Here is a 17,256-nt window from a genome sequence, read left to right on the forward strand (position 1 = left end):
CCATACCATCAGAGATGCTGGCTTTTGAACTGAACGCTGATAACATGCTGGAAGGTCTCCCTCCTCTTTAGCCCGGAGGACACGGCGTCCGTGATTTCCAACAAGAATGTCAAATTTGGACTCGTCTGACCATAAAACACTATTCCACTTTGAAATAGTCCATTTTAAATGAGCCTTGGCCCACAGGACACGACGGCGCTTCTGGACCATGTTCACATATGGCTTCCTTTTTGCATGATAGAGCTTTAGTTGGCATCTGCTGATGGCACGGCGGATTGTGTTTACCGACAGTGGTTTCTGAAAGTATTCCTGGGCCCATTTAGTAATGTCATTGACACAATCATGCCGATGAGTGATGCAGTGTCGTCTGAGAGCCCGAAGACCACGGGCATCCAATAAAGGTCTCCGGCCTTGTCCCTTACGCACAGAGATTTCTCCAGTTTCTCTGAATCTTTTGATGATGTTATGCACTGTAGATGATCAGATTTGCAAAGCCTTTGCAATTTGACGTTGAGGAACATTGTTTTTAAAGTTTTCCACAATTTTTTTACGCAGTCTTTCACAGATTGGAGAGCCTCTGCCCATCTTTACTTCTGAGAGACTCTGCTTCTCTAAGACAAAGCTTTTATAGCTAATCATGTTACAGACCTGATATCAATTAACTTAATTAATCACTAGATGTTCTCCCAGCTGAATCTTTTCAAAACTGCTTGCTTTTTTAGCCATTTGTTGCCCCCGTGCCAACTTTTTTGAGACCTGTAGCAGGCATTGAATTTTAAATGAGCTAATTAAGTGGATAAAAGTGTAAAATTTCTCAGTTTAAACATTTGCTACGTTATCTATGTTCTATTGTGAATAAAATATTGGCTCATGTGATTTGAAATTCCTTTAGTTTTCATTTTATTAAAATTTAAAAAACGTCCCAACTTTTCCGGAATTCGGGTTGTACAAATTGTTTTTAGATAAATAATGGTTTTGTCTGTTGATGTTTGCAGCCACTTTAAACCAAATATGATACAATTAATATTTGACGTTTTTCTAATTTTAGGACTGTTTTTAAGGACAGGATTCGGTGACGGAGAGGAAACGCATCATCATTCAGCAGGAAGTCAAAAATGAAGAGACACAAAAAATAATTCTGAGAAACAGCAGGTGAGTGTTCCAGACATCTGTGAAACATTTCCTGAACATTGTGTCCAATAACTCAAACTGAAGCAGTTCTTACATTCACTAAAGTTTATTCCAAAACAACAACAAAAACATTTACACCACATTGGTTTTTGTCTTTATGGATATAGTTCTATGCAGTCAAAGACATAAAACTATCATTAAACCGAAGCAGAGCGATTAAACGCTTGTAAGAACAACATGATCACTATTCGTTTACAGCAATGAAAATAATATAATAATATTAATCATCAGGAGAAATATTGACAACCGATATTCTCATATATACATTTCTAAAATACATTTCTATATAAAGTGCAGGGAAATGATCTGAATGGGATCTGCGTCCATGTCTGTAATATATTGCTTGATAACGAAGCGCTCACTGCATCCCAACAGAAATAAATGACGTTAATCGACCGCAAATCTCGTCTGAGTGCCAGCGTGATGAAGATGATGACAGACTTCAGTTTGATGAAAACCAATCAAACTAATTATGCCCAAAAACACGCTTTACAAACTGATTTCCCAACCGCCTGCCATTAAAACAAGAGCGGACGCTTCTTCATCTGACGGTCGGAAACAGGGCTGCACGATAAATCACGTTAATCATGACCACAGTGTCTGCTTCTCTGCATATATTAAGCATAATTATGCCATATTTGGTTATTTATACTGAAAACACTTTCTTCTAATTAGGCTTTTGTGTCAGCTTGCACTGGTTCACCGATATATCGGCCGATATGATTGAGACTTTTATTGTCATTCTAATACAGACAGAAGTCTGTCTAATAATCAGATAGAATGTTAAACAAAGGAATTAAAATATGTACTATAATGATTGCTTTTATATTATTAGTAATGGAAAGACAAACATTATAATACTTTCCTCATCTGCATTCAGCAAATACGCCTTTTTATAACTTTAAAAACAAATCTTTGACTAATGAAGATTAAATAACATAAACCCTGTAGACCTTGTGAAGCGCACGTGTGTGTGTGTGTGTGTCTGTGATCACGTGTTCCCTGCGTGATGAACCCAACAGAGAACTGAATGCTGGGAGAAGAGTTCAGCTTCACAATCTTTAAACTCATGATTTCATAAAATAAATGTTATCTTGGCTTTAGTTGATTCCCAATGCACACACACCTCCTAGATTACTGTTGATTAGTGTTTACTTCTGATTCAATTCTGATTAAATTCAAAAAAGTTGAGAGTAAAATAAGAATAATTGTGATTATATTTTTGAGCAGAAAGGTCAGTTATCGTGCAGCCCTAGTTAGAACGAAGCACGAGCGCTTCTGAAGTCGTTTCTATCTGGAATGAACTAAAGCAAACATAAAAAAATTTAGATGCATTTAGATGATTCTTCTGCACAATCTGACTTTGCTGCAGTCTGGAATTGAACTACTGGTTTCGTCTGGTCAGAGGAGAACTGTTCCCCAACTGAGCCTGGTTTCTCCCAAGGTTTTTTTCTCCATTCTGTCACCGATGGAGTTTCGGTTCCTTGCCGCTGTCGCCTCTGGCTTGCTTAGTTGGGGACACTTCATCTACAGCGATATCGTTGACTTGATTGCAAATAAATGCACAGACACTATTTAACTGAACAGAGATGACATAACTGAATCCAATGATGAACTGCCTTTAACTATCATTTTGCATTATTGACACACTGTTTTCCTAATGAATGTTGTTCAGTTGCTTTGACGCAATGTATTTTGTTTAAAGCGCTATATAAATAAAGGGGACTTGACTTGATAAAAGAATCAAAACTTGATCTGATTTGCCTCCAGATGAAGAACCAACAAGCTGCTGAGAGTGAAAACCACACACACATCTCCACACAGTGCTGGACACAACCATCAGAACACTAGTAATATCACTAAGTCAGTTATTTCTATCTTCTGCTGCAGTGTGTCAGCAGGATAATCCAGTTAACAGTACTAATGCAGAGGTGTGTGTGCTGCACACAGAGATGTGATCTGATCATCATGAAGAAACAGAACACACTGAGTGTCCAGCACAGGAGTCTGTCGCGGCGACTAGAGAGAAGAAACACAGCGAGTGTCTGAAGTGCATCTGTAAACGCTTCATTGCTTCTGTGACTCTACCAGGTGGGCATCATGTCGGGGAACCAGACGCGGCCCAGGTGTTTGGACACCTCCCAGTGGATGTCGTCCGGCCCGTACGTACTGTCTGGCACCAGGACCTCCTCCATGATGGAGAGCTGCGTGAGCCGGACGCCGCACATCTTGACGAACTCCACGAAGGCGCTGCAGGACACCTCACACTCGCCCAAGCCGATGGCCGACAGCTGTCTGCAGCGCTCTGCGATCTGGATCAGCTCCTCGTCCAGCGGTCTCAGGCCGTTCGCACACACCACCAGCTCCACCAGCCGAGGACAGGTCAGCCCCACGCGGCCCAGAACCTCCTTACTGACGGAGCGGCCGAAGTACAGGTGTGTGACGGGCACCTCGTCACGGAAGAAGGGCCCGAACTCGTCCTCGTACAGGAAGAAGTACATGACCAGGTTGAACTTGGGCGAGTGGCGCACCATGGCGTCCCAGCTACTCTTCTTGATGGAGTGGAACTGCTGACCCGGGTTCTCGCTCACCACGTCGATGCGCAGGTGCTCCAGGTGAACGTGACGCTCGGACGACAGCGCTAGCAGCAGCTCATCGCTCAGCAGGTGATAGTTGAGCGCTAGCTCGCGCAGACCGTGACACTGATCCGCCACACACAGGATCCCTGCACCACACACACACACGGTCAGTACGTTTCCAGCACATTTTAACAATAAAGCTGATAGTACTGATAACCGTGATGATGTAGGTCACTATAATACTGATGAGAAATTTAGATATGATGAAATAAGAGTTTGAGATGCTCCACACATGATGTGTGCGTAACTTACACACATGTAAATAATTAAAGCACATATTAAACCTCGAACTGAAACAAGGAATCGTGATAGACACATTATTTGAAGTGATCAAATATTCTTTAGTTTTTGTAGATTCGGTGTGAAACATGCTCTGAAAGCGATGTGTGTGTGTGTGTGTGTGTGTGTGCTGGCTCTGACCTGCAGGAGACACGTGTGGGCAGCTGCTCATCTTCAGCAGCTTCAGCGTGTCGCTGTTGTTGGCCACCAGCACTTTGAGTGACGGGTCGTCCACCGGTGTGTCGTCGATCTTCAGAGACGACAGAGACTTTGAGTTCACGAACACCACCGTCAGCGCCGAGATGAAGTGAGACTGAGGAGAACAAGACAACAGACGCTTCTGCTGAGACTGAACCTGAGACGGAGAACTCCACTGTGTGTGTGTTTGAGGGAGAGTGTGTGTGTGTGTAAGAGAGAGAGAGAGAGAGTGTGTGTGTGTGTGTGTATGTATCATATCAGGACACAACTCTGTATAATGTCATGGGTATGACACAGGTATTACAAGGAGAGGGTGACTTATGAGGACATAACCCATGTCCCCATTTTTCAAAACGCTTATAAATCATACAGAATGAGTTTTTTTGAGAAAGTAAAAATGCACAAAGTTTCCTGTGAGGGTTAGGGTTAGGTGTAGGGTTGGTGTAGGGCCATAGAATATACAGTTTGTACAGTATAAAAACCATTACACCTATGGGATGAACACACTTTACACAAAAACAAACGTGCGTGTGTGTGTGTGTGAGAGACATACTTTGGGCAGCTCCATGAAGGAGGGTCGTGCGGTGGAGATCAGTCCGAGCGTCTTCAGAGAGCAGTTGACCAGCTGAGAGAGGATGTCACACGCCGCTTCTGCAGATTCAGTGCTGCTGTCCACCTGAACACACACACACAGGTCAGGAACACGCGTGACCTCAGACAGCTTCTAGACGGACAGAGTGTCAGTCTCACCTTGAAGCTGACGTACTGCAGGTGGTTGGAGTGGCGTTGGATGATCTGCTTGATGAGGTCGGGGTGCGTGGCCTTCAGGTAGGAGCTGGCGGGCTGGTTGAGCTCGAACTCGAAGCACCTCCAGAGCTCAGGTGTGTGGAAGGTCTGGTTCCAGCCGCGGCACACCTGCGAGGCGAAGGCCCGGTCCAGCAGAGGCAGGTACTGGAAGATCTGCAGCAGGATCTCCTCGGGCAGCTGCCTCCAGTCCACCGCCTCGTCCTCAGAGTCGCTCCGCCGGAGACGCTTCCAGAGCTCAGGCCCCGACACTGACCCGCCGTCCTCCTCCCCATCATCACCTCCCTTCTGACCTCTTTTCATTCTGAAGACACACATTCAGAGCGGTTAAACGCAACACTAGCTCTCTACATACTAGAGTTTGCTGTTAAATGATTAATCACGATTAATAACATCCAAAATAAAAGGTTTTGTTTACATAATACACATGTTCTGTGTAAATGTATATAAAAATACACACATATTTGAAAATATTTACATTCATATAATTCATATTATATTAAAATGTAATATATAAACAAAATATCTTTCCTAAACATAAACAAACGTGTGTGTGTGTGTTTATGGAATATAATCAAAAACTTTAATTTTTGATGCGATTAATCGTTTCACAGCACTACTTGTTTGTTTGTTTATATTTTAACTCTCTCTCCTGAAGATAATAAACAAACAGAGCAGGGTTGTAACATTCACAACGGTCTCCTTGGTTACGGCTGTAAACAAAACACAGCTGCACTGAGCACTACTTTAACATTCATCACTCAGAGCCGGTTTATATTAGTTCATTGAGCTGAATTCTTCAAACTACCTGTGATTAAACCCGATCTGCTGTTATTCATCTGACAACACGTGACGATGAACACACTCACGCCTGAATTCAGTAAACACCAGAGAAAAGCGGAAACGCCCGTCTGACTCCATCATCACTGTGTGATATTAATATTAATGAAGAATCAATCAGCATATATTAAACATTTAAAATACATCATCTTTATGATGTTTCTACATTCATTTGGAAATTCAGTGTGAAAAAAACATTAGGGTTTTGACAAAAAATTCACGATTTGATTCTCGTTCACAACTTTGTGAATCGATTCAATATTGATTATTTTGGATAGATCAAAGTTTTTATAATAATAAAATTGCAGTTACATAATTTCTACTTCAATTATTTTGTTTTATATAAACTTTTAAATGGAAACTGCCATAATACTATTCAAGTATAAATTAAAGATCGAAGAACAGTACAAATTATAACGAATATGTTATCAGGTGCATATATTGACAGAAATGCCCCTCCCTAGAGTTAATTTTTCTAGCTGAATAATGAGTTTATGGTCACCAAATATGTTTTTTTTAATGTAAATGTGATGTTTACACACTCTTTGTGCAGTTATTGGTTTTATTGGATGGGAGCAGCACTACAAAGTTCTGTGCTGTGACTGAAAACAGACTAGACTGCAAAATAAAAAGCTCTAATTTCACAGATAAGAGCTTAAAAATAACAAGAGTGCACGAGTCATGGTCACGTGGTCTGGACAGCCTCGGAGCAGCGCGAACATTCCGCTAAACTTCTGCAGATTCACAGACCGACACGAAGCTATGGTGGTTTTATCAGGACTGAAGCAGAATCGTGAGCTTTAGCGTGTTTGCGTCCGTCGAGCTGATCCCACCGGAGGTTCTAGCAGCGCTTCATCACACTACTCCAGAGCAGAGTTCTCCGGTGGTGTCGGTTCTGCGGTAACGGTACCTGTGCGGTGTCGGTTCGCTGGTGATCGGTGTCGTCTCAGCCTGGGCCCGCGCTCCAATGCTTCATCCGAGCGGACCAACCGAACACGGTCATTGGCTCTCGGTGGACGCGATGGCGGCGGGCGGATCCACGAGCTCGGATCGGCGGCTTCTGTGACGAACGCTTCGAGTATTTTCCCGTCTGTCTTGTGACCCAGTTACTCCGAGGAGAAGCGCCCGTTCACGGAAAATGGCGATGTGTTGTGCTTAGAGCGAGCGGTGCATTCTGGGTACAGCGGAGGGAGTGCAGTTCCGCTTGTTGCCAGCAGAGAGCGCCTCCCTCACGGTCACACACTGCATGTGTACTACGTACTCGAAACCGCGTACTAGCGTACTACTCTCACTATATTTATTATTATTAAAGATTTGCTTAGGAAATACAAATGTGGATCACAAAACCAGTCATAAGGGTTACTTTTTTTACATTGAGATGTATGCATCATCTGAAGCTGAATAAATGATCTCTCCATTGATGTGTGGTTTGTTCGGAGGACAATATTTGTCTGAGATACAACTATTTGAAAATCTGGAATCTGAGGGAGCAAAAAAATCTAAATACTGAGAAAATCATCTTTAAAGTTGTTCAAATTAAGTGTTTAGCAATGCATATTACTAATCAAAAATGAAGTTTTGATATATTTACGGTAAGAAATTTACAAAATATCTTCATGGAACATGATCTTTACTTAATATCCTAATGATTTTTGGCATCAAAGAAAAATGTATAATTGTGACTCATACAATGTATTGTTGTCTATTGCCACAAATATACATCTGTGACACTGATGACTGCTTCTGTGCTGCAGGGACACTCATTCTGATGAAATCTGCTTGTGTTTCTAATGCTGTGACGGACGCTCTGTGGATTGTTGATGTGGGTGTGGAGAGACTAACACCAAGGCACTGAGCCTATCAGACACTCACAGAAACATCCATGACACGCCAACATCATCATCCAGTCTGAATCATGTTGATATGAGGCTTATAACCCTTCAGTACATGTCAAGAACATTTAAAACAGCATACTTAATACAGTGACGAAACTGATGCAGTCAAAACTTTTTAATGTGGTTTGAGATGAGCAATGTAAGTCCAGATTCATCTGTAAGACAGAAAGTGTCTAATTAAACTATGGCTTTGATTCTTGATGACAACACTGTTATCACAAATATTGTAAAACACACGACACACTCGCCTCTGGAAACAAAACTGATGCCTGGAAATATTCACAAAGAAGCAGGTGAAGGCAGTTGAAATGTCACCTGCCAACAATATATAAAATACTACAATTCTAAAGCAAGAACTGAAGACTCGTCCCCATCTTCTCATCCGGTGGAGCAGCTTCTACTCGTCTGTGTCTCTCTGCCGAAGGCTCCTGGACTTGCCGTTCTCAGTCTTCCTCTTCTTGAACGTGGCTCCGGCGCTGCTCTCGGGCCCCAGAGACGTGATGGTGCGCTCCTTGAATCTGGCCCTGGGCTCCGGAGGGACGTCGACTGGAGTCTGAGCGACGCTCTCCACCTGCGGCAGCTGCAGATCCACCTTCTCACTGCGGAGCAGAACACACAGACATCACAGGCCTGGACGCAGAGATGGGGTCTGATGCACGACTCCAGTCAATTATTAAACAAACTGACCAATAAATGTCCTTAAAAGTTTCAAGTTGCAAGGAAATATAAGTAGCAACACATCTTTTTTTTCTACATGTAGCAATTACATTGAGTAATAATGCACCCTACAGAATGCAACAATACATAAAACACATAAAAATAATCTCAGTTAAAACATTTATAAGTCGAGGTCAGAGCACTTGCTAGTATTTTTTTAAATGCACACACTGGAATATATGTTTGAATGTTTTTAGGAAGATATTAACTCTCCAGCCAGGCTGTTTTTGAAACTTTATCTTAATTAACTTGCCTGGTTAAATCATAAAAGAAAAACTAAATGTGGTGTGGAACTCCGTTCTAGGCACTGGTTTCGATTGGATGTTGAGATGTGGGCGTGGCTCTGAAAACTGGGCTGATCTGAATCAGAGTTTTCATTAGATTGTAACAAGTGGGGCGGAGTTTAACCAGACCCTCATGCCCAGGAGAGGGAGGCCACGTTGGGCCTGGGTCGCTCGAAATAGCCCCTGGAGCTCAGCCTCCACGGTTAATGAGAACCGGACTAGGGGGCGCCATCTCACCCTCATGCCCAGGAGAGGGAGGCCACGCTGGGCCTGGGTCGCTCGAAAAAGCCCCTGGAGCTCAGCCTTCAAATTTACAGAGAACCAGACTAGGCGGCGCCTTCTCAACCTCATGCCCAGGAGAGGGAGGCCACGCTGGGCCTGGGTCGCTCGAAAAAGCCCCTGGAGCTCAGCTTCCACGGTTACGGAGAACCAGAGTAGGGGGCGCCATCTCACCCTCAGGCCCAAGAGAGGGAGGCCACGTTGGGCCTGGGTCGCTCGAAAAAGCCCCTGGAGCTCAGCCTTCAAATTTACAGAGAACCAGACTAGGGGGCGCCTTCTCAACCTCATGCCCAGGAGAGGGAGGCCACGCTGGGCCTGGGTCGCTCGAAAAAGCCCCTGGAACATCCCTTCAGTTTTGACATTTTGATAAAAATAATAATGAAACCGGTGAATTATTCACAATCAGATCAATAACATGCATATAGAAAATAGATTTTTAAATGACATGCTTGACTTAAAATGTATTAAAATAATTTATTTTATATAAGTATGTATTAATATTACCAATGTTGGGGAAAGTTACTTTTAAAATCAATGTATTACAACATTGCGTTACTCCATAAAAAGTAACTAATTGCGTTACTTAGTTATTTTTTATGAAAAGTGATGATTTATGTTACTTTTGAGTTTGAGTTTGTTTTTAATATAAAAAAGTTATTTTACAAATGTAAAAGCCCTTTCACACCAAAAGTGAAGTGAATGCACTTCAAACTGAAGGAAATGTAAAATCTGTTCTGTACAGTAGAGGTTTGTATAATATTCTGAGATGTATTTGGCTGTTTTTATTGATTGTGAGGAACACTGAATGTGTTTTTGAGTAAACACATGTTCATATTTAGTCTAGAACTACAGTGAGATCATGTTCACACACAACACTCTGCACTGACTCCTGATGTCTGTCTCCATGGCAACACCAGAGCTGTCACTCAACACATGGAAACAAAGTAACTGCTGTTTCTTATTTCAAAAATAACTCCGATATTTCCTTCTAAATTAAAAAGTAATCCGATTACGTAACTTGCGTTTTTTACAATGCGTTACCCCCAGCCCTGAATATTACCATGAATACCTTTAGAAAAACAGGTTTGTTGTCAATAATATGGTTTCTCTTCTGTATTTGATGTCACAAACTGGTGATCTGAGCAGCGTCACATGAGTTTAAGCATAAATCATAAGATCACGTGTGTCTTACTATGGATCCTTTTGCGGCTGGATTTTTTCCCAGGCTCCGTATGGATTGGTCTTTCTCGGTCTCTTCACAGGCGTCTGGACCTCCTTCACTGCATCAGTCACGGCTGAATCTTCTCGTTTCTCCTCACTCTTTTCTCCATCATCAGCGTTTTTCTCTCCTCCGTCGTCCGCTGAAGTTTGGAGCGGCTCTTCTTTTCTCTTCTGTGTGGAGATCAAACACATGGACGTGTCGTTGTGTGTGTGTATGATGTTGTACAGCGAGTGTTTATGTGGTTCTGTATGTATTTATGATGTCATACAGTGAGTGTGAATGTGCCCGGCAGCGTCTCACCCTGAAACTGATCTTCAGGGAGCTGGTTTGTATGGGTTGGTCTGGTTCTGGTTCTGGTTCTGGAGTGTCTTTAGGAGGGTTGGACGTGTCTTCAGCTCCAGACACAGACTCAAGCTGAGGAGGAGATGGATCTTCTGCTGCTCGCGTCTCCTCGCGAGGAGAATCAACACCAGGAGGAGCAACTTCCTCTGCAATGAAACCATCCGGTTTCTCCCAGCTGGATTCTGCTCATGACACAAACAGGTTTAAACAGAAAAGCCTGACACATGAAATAACAGTAAGGAAATTATTGAACATTTCCTAATTTTTTATTAATGATTTTAACGTTTTGTATCTTACTTGATCCATCATGACTCATATGGTCTGATACAGTGAGAATATGGAGAAAAAAAGCAGCTCAATTTTATTATGAGACTTAAACTGAGCAAAAATATAAATTTTCTGCAAATGCCGATATTTCTATGAAATTCTGCTGCTTGTAATGTAAATCAGCGAGTTCTTTATAACAGTACAGCAGATACTGACATAAAATAATCTAAATATCAGTCATCACTCTAATTCTCCAATAATATGTCTTAATAAGACGAGATTGAAATGATCCAGACAGTAAATGCAATGCAATACAGTGCTGATTGAGATATGAAGAGATAAAGGCTCCTCAGAAGATGTGAGATGTTCTGGAGTCTTGGGAAGATCATTCCTCCGCTGAGGAACAGTGAAAGTAAAGCTTCTGGAATTGTCTAATGCAAACTATGGTGATGTGAGGCTGAATGTGTTCAGATGTTTGTATGTTTTCTCACCGCCCGTCTCAGTGTTGTAGTAGTACATGTATCCATCAGGGCTCACAGCCTCGATCCACGCACCACCTGACAGATCCTGCAGCACATAAACATGACGATAGATCTGAACACAAGAACCTCAGACTCATAGACAGACTTGCAGACAGACTCACAGACAGATTCACAGAAAGATCTGCAGATTCACAGACAGACTCGGACAGATTCACAGACAGACTCAGACAGACTCACAGACATACTCACAGACAGATTCACAGACAGACTCACAGACAGACTCAGACAGACTGATTAACAGACAGATTTGCAGACAGACTCACAGACAGATTCACAGAAAGATCTGCAGATTCACAGACAGACTCGGACAGATTCACAGACAGACTCAGACAGATTCACAGACAGACTCAAACAGATTCACAGACAGACTCAGACATACTCACAGACAGATTCACAGATTCACAGACAGACTCAGACAGATTCATAGACAGACTCAGACAGATTCATAGACAGACTCAGACAGACTCACAGACAGACTCAGACAGACTCACAGACAGACTCAGACAGACTGATTAACAGACAGATTTGCAGACAGACTCACAGACAGATTTGCAGACAGACTCACAGATTCACAGACAGACTTGCAGAAAGATCTGCAGATTCACAGACAGACTCAGACAGATTCACAGACAGACTCAGACAGATTCACAGACAGACTCAGACAGATTCAAGGACAGACTCACAGACAGACCTAGACAGATTCACAGACAGACTCAGAAAGACTCACAGACAGACTCAGAAAGACTCACAGACAGACTCAGACAGACTGATTAACAGACAGATTCACAGACAGATTTGCAGAAAGACTCAGACAGATTCACAGACAGACTCACAGACAGATCTGCAGATTCACAGACAGATCTGCAGACAGACTCAGACAGATTCACAGACAGACTCACAGACAGATTCACAGACAGACTCAGACAGACAGATTCACAGACAGACTCAGACAGACTCACAGACAGATTCACAGACAGACTCACAGACAGACTTACAGACAGACTCAGACAGATTCACAGACAGACTCAGATTCACAGACAGACTCACAGACAGACTCAGATTCACAGACAGACTCACAGACAGACTCAGATTCACAGACAGACTCACAGACAGACTCAGATTCACAGACAGACTCACAGACAGACTCAGACAGATTCACAGACAGACTCACAGACAGACTCAGACAGATTCACAGACAGACTCACAGACAGACTCAGACAGATTCACAGACAGATTTGCAGACTTCACTGACAGACTCACAAACTCGATAGAAGGCAAACAGGTTTGCAGACTCACAAACAGACTCGCAGAAAGGCAGAGAGACACACGGACAGACTTGCAGACAGACAGACTCTCACAGGCTCCCAGACAGAATCACAGACTCACACACTCGCAGTCTCACAGACGGACCATATTACCTGTGTTTGTCCTGCTGATGATGATGAGGTCTCGTCCACAAACCCGGCTGGTTTTTCCCACTGAGACTCTGAGATCAAACACACAGTGAGTGATGAAGAACACAGATGGACACGAGTGTGCGTCTCAATCCTCAGCTCACCTCCAGTGACGGTGTTGTAGAAATATTCCAGGCCGTCATTCATGGTTCCTCTCATCCAGACGTCTGTGCGGTCGCCGCCGCTGCTCCCTGACGGGACGCTCGCTTTTAGTTTCTTGGGTTTTTTCTGCGTTTTAGCAGGAGCTACTGACGGAGCCACACTCTCACCTGTAGAGACAGAAGAACCGTGAGGAACAGCGTTATCTCTCTCACACACACAAACACACACTCACCTGACGATTGACCCGCCAGCCTCTTCAGATCCTCCTCATATGCCTTCAGAGCCGCTTCCTCCATTGCTGCAAACTCCTTTGACATCTTCTTCTCCTGCTTGTCCTTCGCCACACTTTTCTTCTTAATCTATCATGCACATAGACAAGGTCACATGAGCTCTACCGGCCAATCAGAGAGCATCTCACACACACACACACTCTTATCTTCACACACACGCAGCTCGGACAGCAGCAGCGGCCAAAACACAGTTTACTTCAGATCACACCCACTGCATCTAACAACACACACACCGTATCCCATGATGCAAAGCACTGGAGCTTCCATCTGCAGTGAATGAATGAGCAGGACCTCAAATAAAAGAGTTTAAAAAGCATCTCCTCGAAATGGCAAGTTAATCAAAAAATGCTAAATAATTATATTTCTGAGATGATGACTCATGTAACGAAGTCATGTGTTTGGATACAGTGTAATACACACTGAATAATATGAAATGCATTTTGCTGGAAGGTCTAGTGCACTGCATTCTGGGATGGCGGAGCTGTTCTTGGCTAAATCTAGAAGTCCATCAGTGTATTTCCTGCATACATGTGCATATTGAGCACACTACCGTATTTTTCGGACTATAAGTGGCACCAGTCCGAAAATAAGTCATGACGAGGAAAAAAACATTTATAAGTTGCACTGAACTATAAGTCGCATTTATTTAGAACCAAGCGAAAACATTACCGTCTCCAGCCGCGAGAGGGCGCTCTATGTTTTCAGTGTAGACTACAGGAGCACTGAGCAGCATAGAGCGCCCTCTCGCGGCTGGAGACGGTAATGTTTTCGCTTGGTTAATTTCTCTTGGTTCATGTCAAATTAATTTTGATAAATAAGTAGCACCTGACTAGAAGTCGCAGGACCGGCCGAACTATGAAAATAATTGCAACTTATAGTCCGGGAATGGTAATATACAACAGAACCAGAGAGAATAGACACATAACATCCGCTAGACAGCAGTGTGCACTAGTACACTAGTGTTCAGTACCTCTGCGATTTTGGCGGATACATTTTCTTTGTGATTTTTTCCTCTCTCGTGGAACTCTACACTCTGCAAGAAAAACACGAGAAAACACACATGCTGTTTATGAACATACATTCAGATCGGGGATTTCTGAACTATCTGGGTCTGTTCATGTGTGTCTGGATTCACTCACGGGTTTATTATCCGCGATCCAGCATTTGCAGTACTGACAGAACTTCCTCGGCTGTGATTTCCAGTATTCAGTCCTTGATCACAAACACACAAACAAACAACGACTCTTTATTATATTTACAGTGTGATAGCGGGCGAATTAACGTAGAACCCGACTGCGCGAGTTCTTTAAATGTCAATTTTTAAATATGCTCGCGATTACTTACATTTTGAAGGATGAAAACTTCAAATCCCATGAACGTACGTAAATGTTTTACTGAAATCTACACGCTCACTGCTGGCACTTCAAAATGACGTCACTGATGGCGCGACAAACATTGAAGCAGGAAATGTTGGACTAAAACAAGACTGAGAATTACGACAGTAAAAGATTGCTTAGTAATTATCAACAACGTTAAAAATATAAAACGGTATCTCACAATCACATTTTATGAAGCATTAGTACAACACACCCTGTACTGTACCTATAACACACCTTCAGGCCAATGCACTATCAGGACTCCCATATGGTCTAGCGGTTAGGATTCCTGGTTTTCACCCAGGCGGCCCGGGTTCGACTCCCGGTATGGGAAGAAATGTTTTTTATTTTTTTTTACAAATTTATCAAGATTTCCCAACTCAGATTTAAAGTGATTAATATCAGAAATATGACAGAAATAACTCCTAAATGCTGTTAGACACACTGCATGTATTTCATTTACATTGATTAAATCTTTTTAAATCGAGGTGATTAATCAGTTGGTCTTCAGTTGTGTTAAATAAAAAGGCCCTGAGTAAGATAAAATGAACACTCTCAGACTTGAGAGAAATGGAGACAATCTACAGAGAAAACATCAGAAGAAGAGCCTCATCAGGACAGAAATTGTTACTCATTAAGACCCTTAATGAATCCAGTCAACCAGAAGCACAGTTAACTCAAACTAAAAACTAAAATTAATGTCACAAACCATGAAAAATATTATTACTTCAAATAAAATAAACATTGACTAAAATAATATTAAAAGCTAGCTGAAAACAAAAACCAGAAAACATCACAAAATGTGTTGAAAACAAATATCAGCAGCACACAATCATAAAATACAAACAGAACTTTATTTGGGTTTTAAATACAGACAGACTTCTTAAAATATCAGTCATACAGACAATAGCTGCGCATTTACAGAAACAGCATTCAAACATGAAGAATGCTCTTTTAATATATTTTACACAATAAATAAAGGACAGAGATGAGAAGATAACTTCAAATAAATAACTACAGGCCTTCTGAAATCATCCTGATTCCAGACAAAAAGAAGAAATAATCAACGATGAAATCAACATTAACAGTAAAAAGTGCAACATCAAAATAACACAACAACAATTAGATTCCTACAGATCAGTGATTAACAGTGTATAAGCATAAACATTATAATAAAAATTATAATAAACATAATAAACATTATATCTCGTATGTTTACATTTACATTTAATCATTTAGCAGATGCTTTTATCCAAAGTGACACGGTCCTGTTGAATTTTGGTCAAACTCACACACTCTCAAAAATTAAGGTGCTTCACATTGATGCCATAAAATACTTTTTTTTTGAAGAACCAAACAAAAGCTCCTTTGTGGTGAAATAAGGTTCTTCAGATTATAAAAAGGTAAGGAACAAATGGTTCTTTGTGGAACCAAAAATGATTCTTCTATGGCATTGCTGTGAAGAACCTTTAGAGCACCTTTAATTTATATAAGATGCTTTAAAGACCTTTAATGCTTTTAAAAGTAATGTGTTACAATGTTGCATACTCTCTAAACAACTAACTAATTATGCTACTTAGTTACTTTTTAAATCTGGACAGGGCTTGTTTGTTTGTTTTTAATATAAAAAGTGCTTCTTTTTCAAATGTAAAAGCCCTTTCACACCTAAAGTGAAGTGAATGCGCTTCAGGCTGAAGGAAATGTCAATTCTGGTCTGTACAGTAGAGGGCGCCGCTCAAACTAATCACAGGAGAAGAAAGTTCAACTCTATTCAGCAGAAACAGAAATTAAACACAAATGTGTCATTTCCGCTTCTTAGTATAAAAGTATCGAAGATCCATAGCAAAGACATTGGTTCATAGAATGGGATTAAATACATAATTTTTTTTTTAACTTATTTAATTATTGCAGGTTTGTATAATATTCTGAGATGTATTTGGCTGTTTTTATTGATTGTGAGGAACACTGAATGTGTTTTTGAGTAAACACATGTTCATATTTAGTCTAGAACTACAGTGAGATCATGTTCACACTCAACACTCTGCACTGACCAGACATTTTTTAATTAAATAATTCTTTCTTTCTTTCTTTCTTTCTTTCTTTCTTTCTTTCTTTCTTTCAAAGACATTAATACTTTTATTCAGGAAGGCTGTGTTGAATTGATTCAAAGTGAAAGCAAAGATTTCTATTTTGGATAAATGCTGTTCTTTGTAACTTTTTATTTATCAATAAATCCGGAATAAAGTATCACAGTTTTTGCTGCTTAATATTTTTTGGAACCTGTTTCCAACATCATCAGAAACCAACATTTCTGATCATAAATCATCATATTTTCATGATTTCTGAAGATCATGTGACACTGAAGACTGGAGGAATGATGCTGGAAATACAGCGGAGCATCACAGAAATACATTACACTTTAAAGTATATTAAATTAGAAAACCTTAATTTTAAATTGCAATAATATTTAATAATATTACAGTTTTTCTATATTCATATACAAATAAATGCAGCCTTGATGATCAGAAGAAACAT

At 41.3% G+C, this 17,256-nt stretch overlaps 2 protein-coding genes, 1 long non-coding RNA gene and 1 other non-coding gene across 4 annotated transcripts; 1 reads left to right on the forward strand and 3 right to left on the reverse strand.

Annotated features, from left to right (window-relative positions):
* Positions 1 to 1,218: 1,218 nt before the first annotated feature.
* On the reverse strand, positions 1,219 to 2,509 carry LOC132160416 (uncharacterized). Its single transcript, XR_009438006.1, has 2 exons — positions 2,159 to 2,509; positions 1,219 to 1,703 (listed from the first exon to the last, which is right to left on the reverse strand). It is a non-coding gene; the product is annotated as an uncharacterized LOC132160416 (long non-coding RNA).
* A 713-nt stretch (positions 2,510 to 3,222) lies between these two features.
* Positions 3,223 to 7,077, reverse strand: fbxl3b (F-box and leucine-rich repeat protein 3b). The gene is made up of 5 exons (XM_059570300.1): positions 6,862 to 7,077; positions 5,058 to 5,414; positions 4,861 to 4,983; positions 4,251 to 4,422; positions 3,223 to 3,916 (listed from the first exon to the last, which is right to left on the reverse strand). The coding sequence occupies exons 2-5, from the start codon at positions 5,412 to 5,414 to the stop codon at positions 3,276 to 3,278; spliced, it is 1,293 nt and encodes a 430-aa protein (XP_059426283.1). The 5' UTR covers positions 6,862 to 7,077; the 3' UTR covers positions 3,223 to 3,275.
* An 879-nt stretch (positions 7,078 to 7,956) lies between these two features.
* Positions 7,957 to 14,841, reverse strand: LOC132160666 (WW domain-binding protein 4-like). The gene is made up of 10 exons (XM_059570301.1): positions 14,690 to 14,841; positions 14,485 to 14,557; positions 14,316 to 14,378; positions 13,288 to 13,414; positions 13,058 to 13,222; positions 12,918 to 12,985; positions 11,449 to 11,524; positions 10,649 to 10,872; positions 10,319 to 10,518; positions 7,957 to 8,445 (listed from the first exon to the last, which is right to left on the reverse strand). Coding segments are annotated over exons 1-10 (1,200 nt in total). The 5' UTR covers positions 14,692 to 14,841; the 3' UTR covers positions 7,957 to 8,243.
* Positions 14,842 to 14,983: 142 nt separating this feature from the next.
* Positions 14,984 to 15,055, forward strand: trnae-uuc (transfer RNA glutamic acid (anticodon UUC)). The gene has a single exon. It is a non-coding gene; the product is annotated as a tRNA-Glu (tRNA).
* Positions 15,056 to 17,256: the final 2,201 nt, after the last annotated feature.

The sequence above is a fragment of the Carassius carassius genome, chromosome 17, assembly GCF_963082965.1.
Source record: "Carassius carassius chromosome 17, fCarCar2.1, whole genome shotgun sequence".
Taxonomy (NCBI): Eukaryota; Metazoa; Chordata; class Actinopteri; order Cypriniformes; family Cyprinidae; genus Carassius; species Carassius carassius.

What these genes read in the sequence shown, in the direction of transcription:
- fbxl3b (XM_059570300.1), bottom strand. Translation starts at nt 5,414, where the DNA reads ATGAAAAGAGGTCAGAAGGGAGGTGATGATGGGGAGGAGGACGGCGGG. An exon ending in CCTTCATGGAGCTGCCCAAA is followed by an intron (nt 4,423 to 4,860) that starts GTATGTCTCTCA and finishes TGTTCTCCTCAG; the next exon opens with TCTCACTTCATCTCGGCGCT. An exon ending in CCCACACGTGTCTCCTGCAG is followed by an intron (nt 3,917 to 4,250) that starts GTCAGAGCCAGC and finishes TGTGTGGTGCAG; the next exon opens with GGATCCTGTGTGTGGCGGAT.
- LOC132160666 (XM_059570301.1), bottom strand. An exon ending in GCTGGCGGGTCAATCGTCAG is followed by an intron (nt 13,223 to 13,287) that starts GTGAGTGTGTGT and finishes CTGTCTCTACAG; the next exon opens with GTGAGAGTGTGGCTCCGTCA. An exon ending in CCCTGAAGATCAGTTTCAGG is followed by an intron (nt 10,519 to 10,648) that starts GTGAGACGCTGC and finishes ATCTCCACACAG; the next exon opens with AAGAGAAAAGAAGAGCCGCT.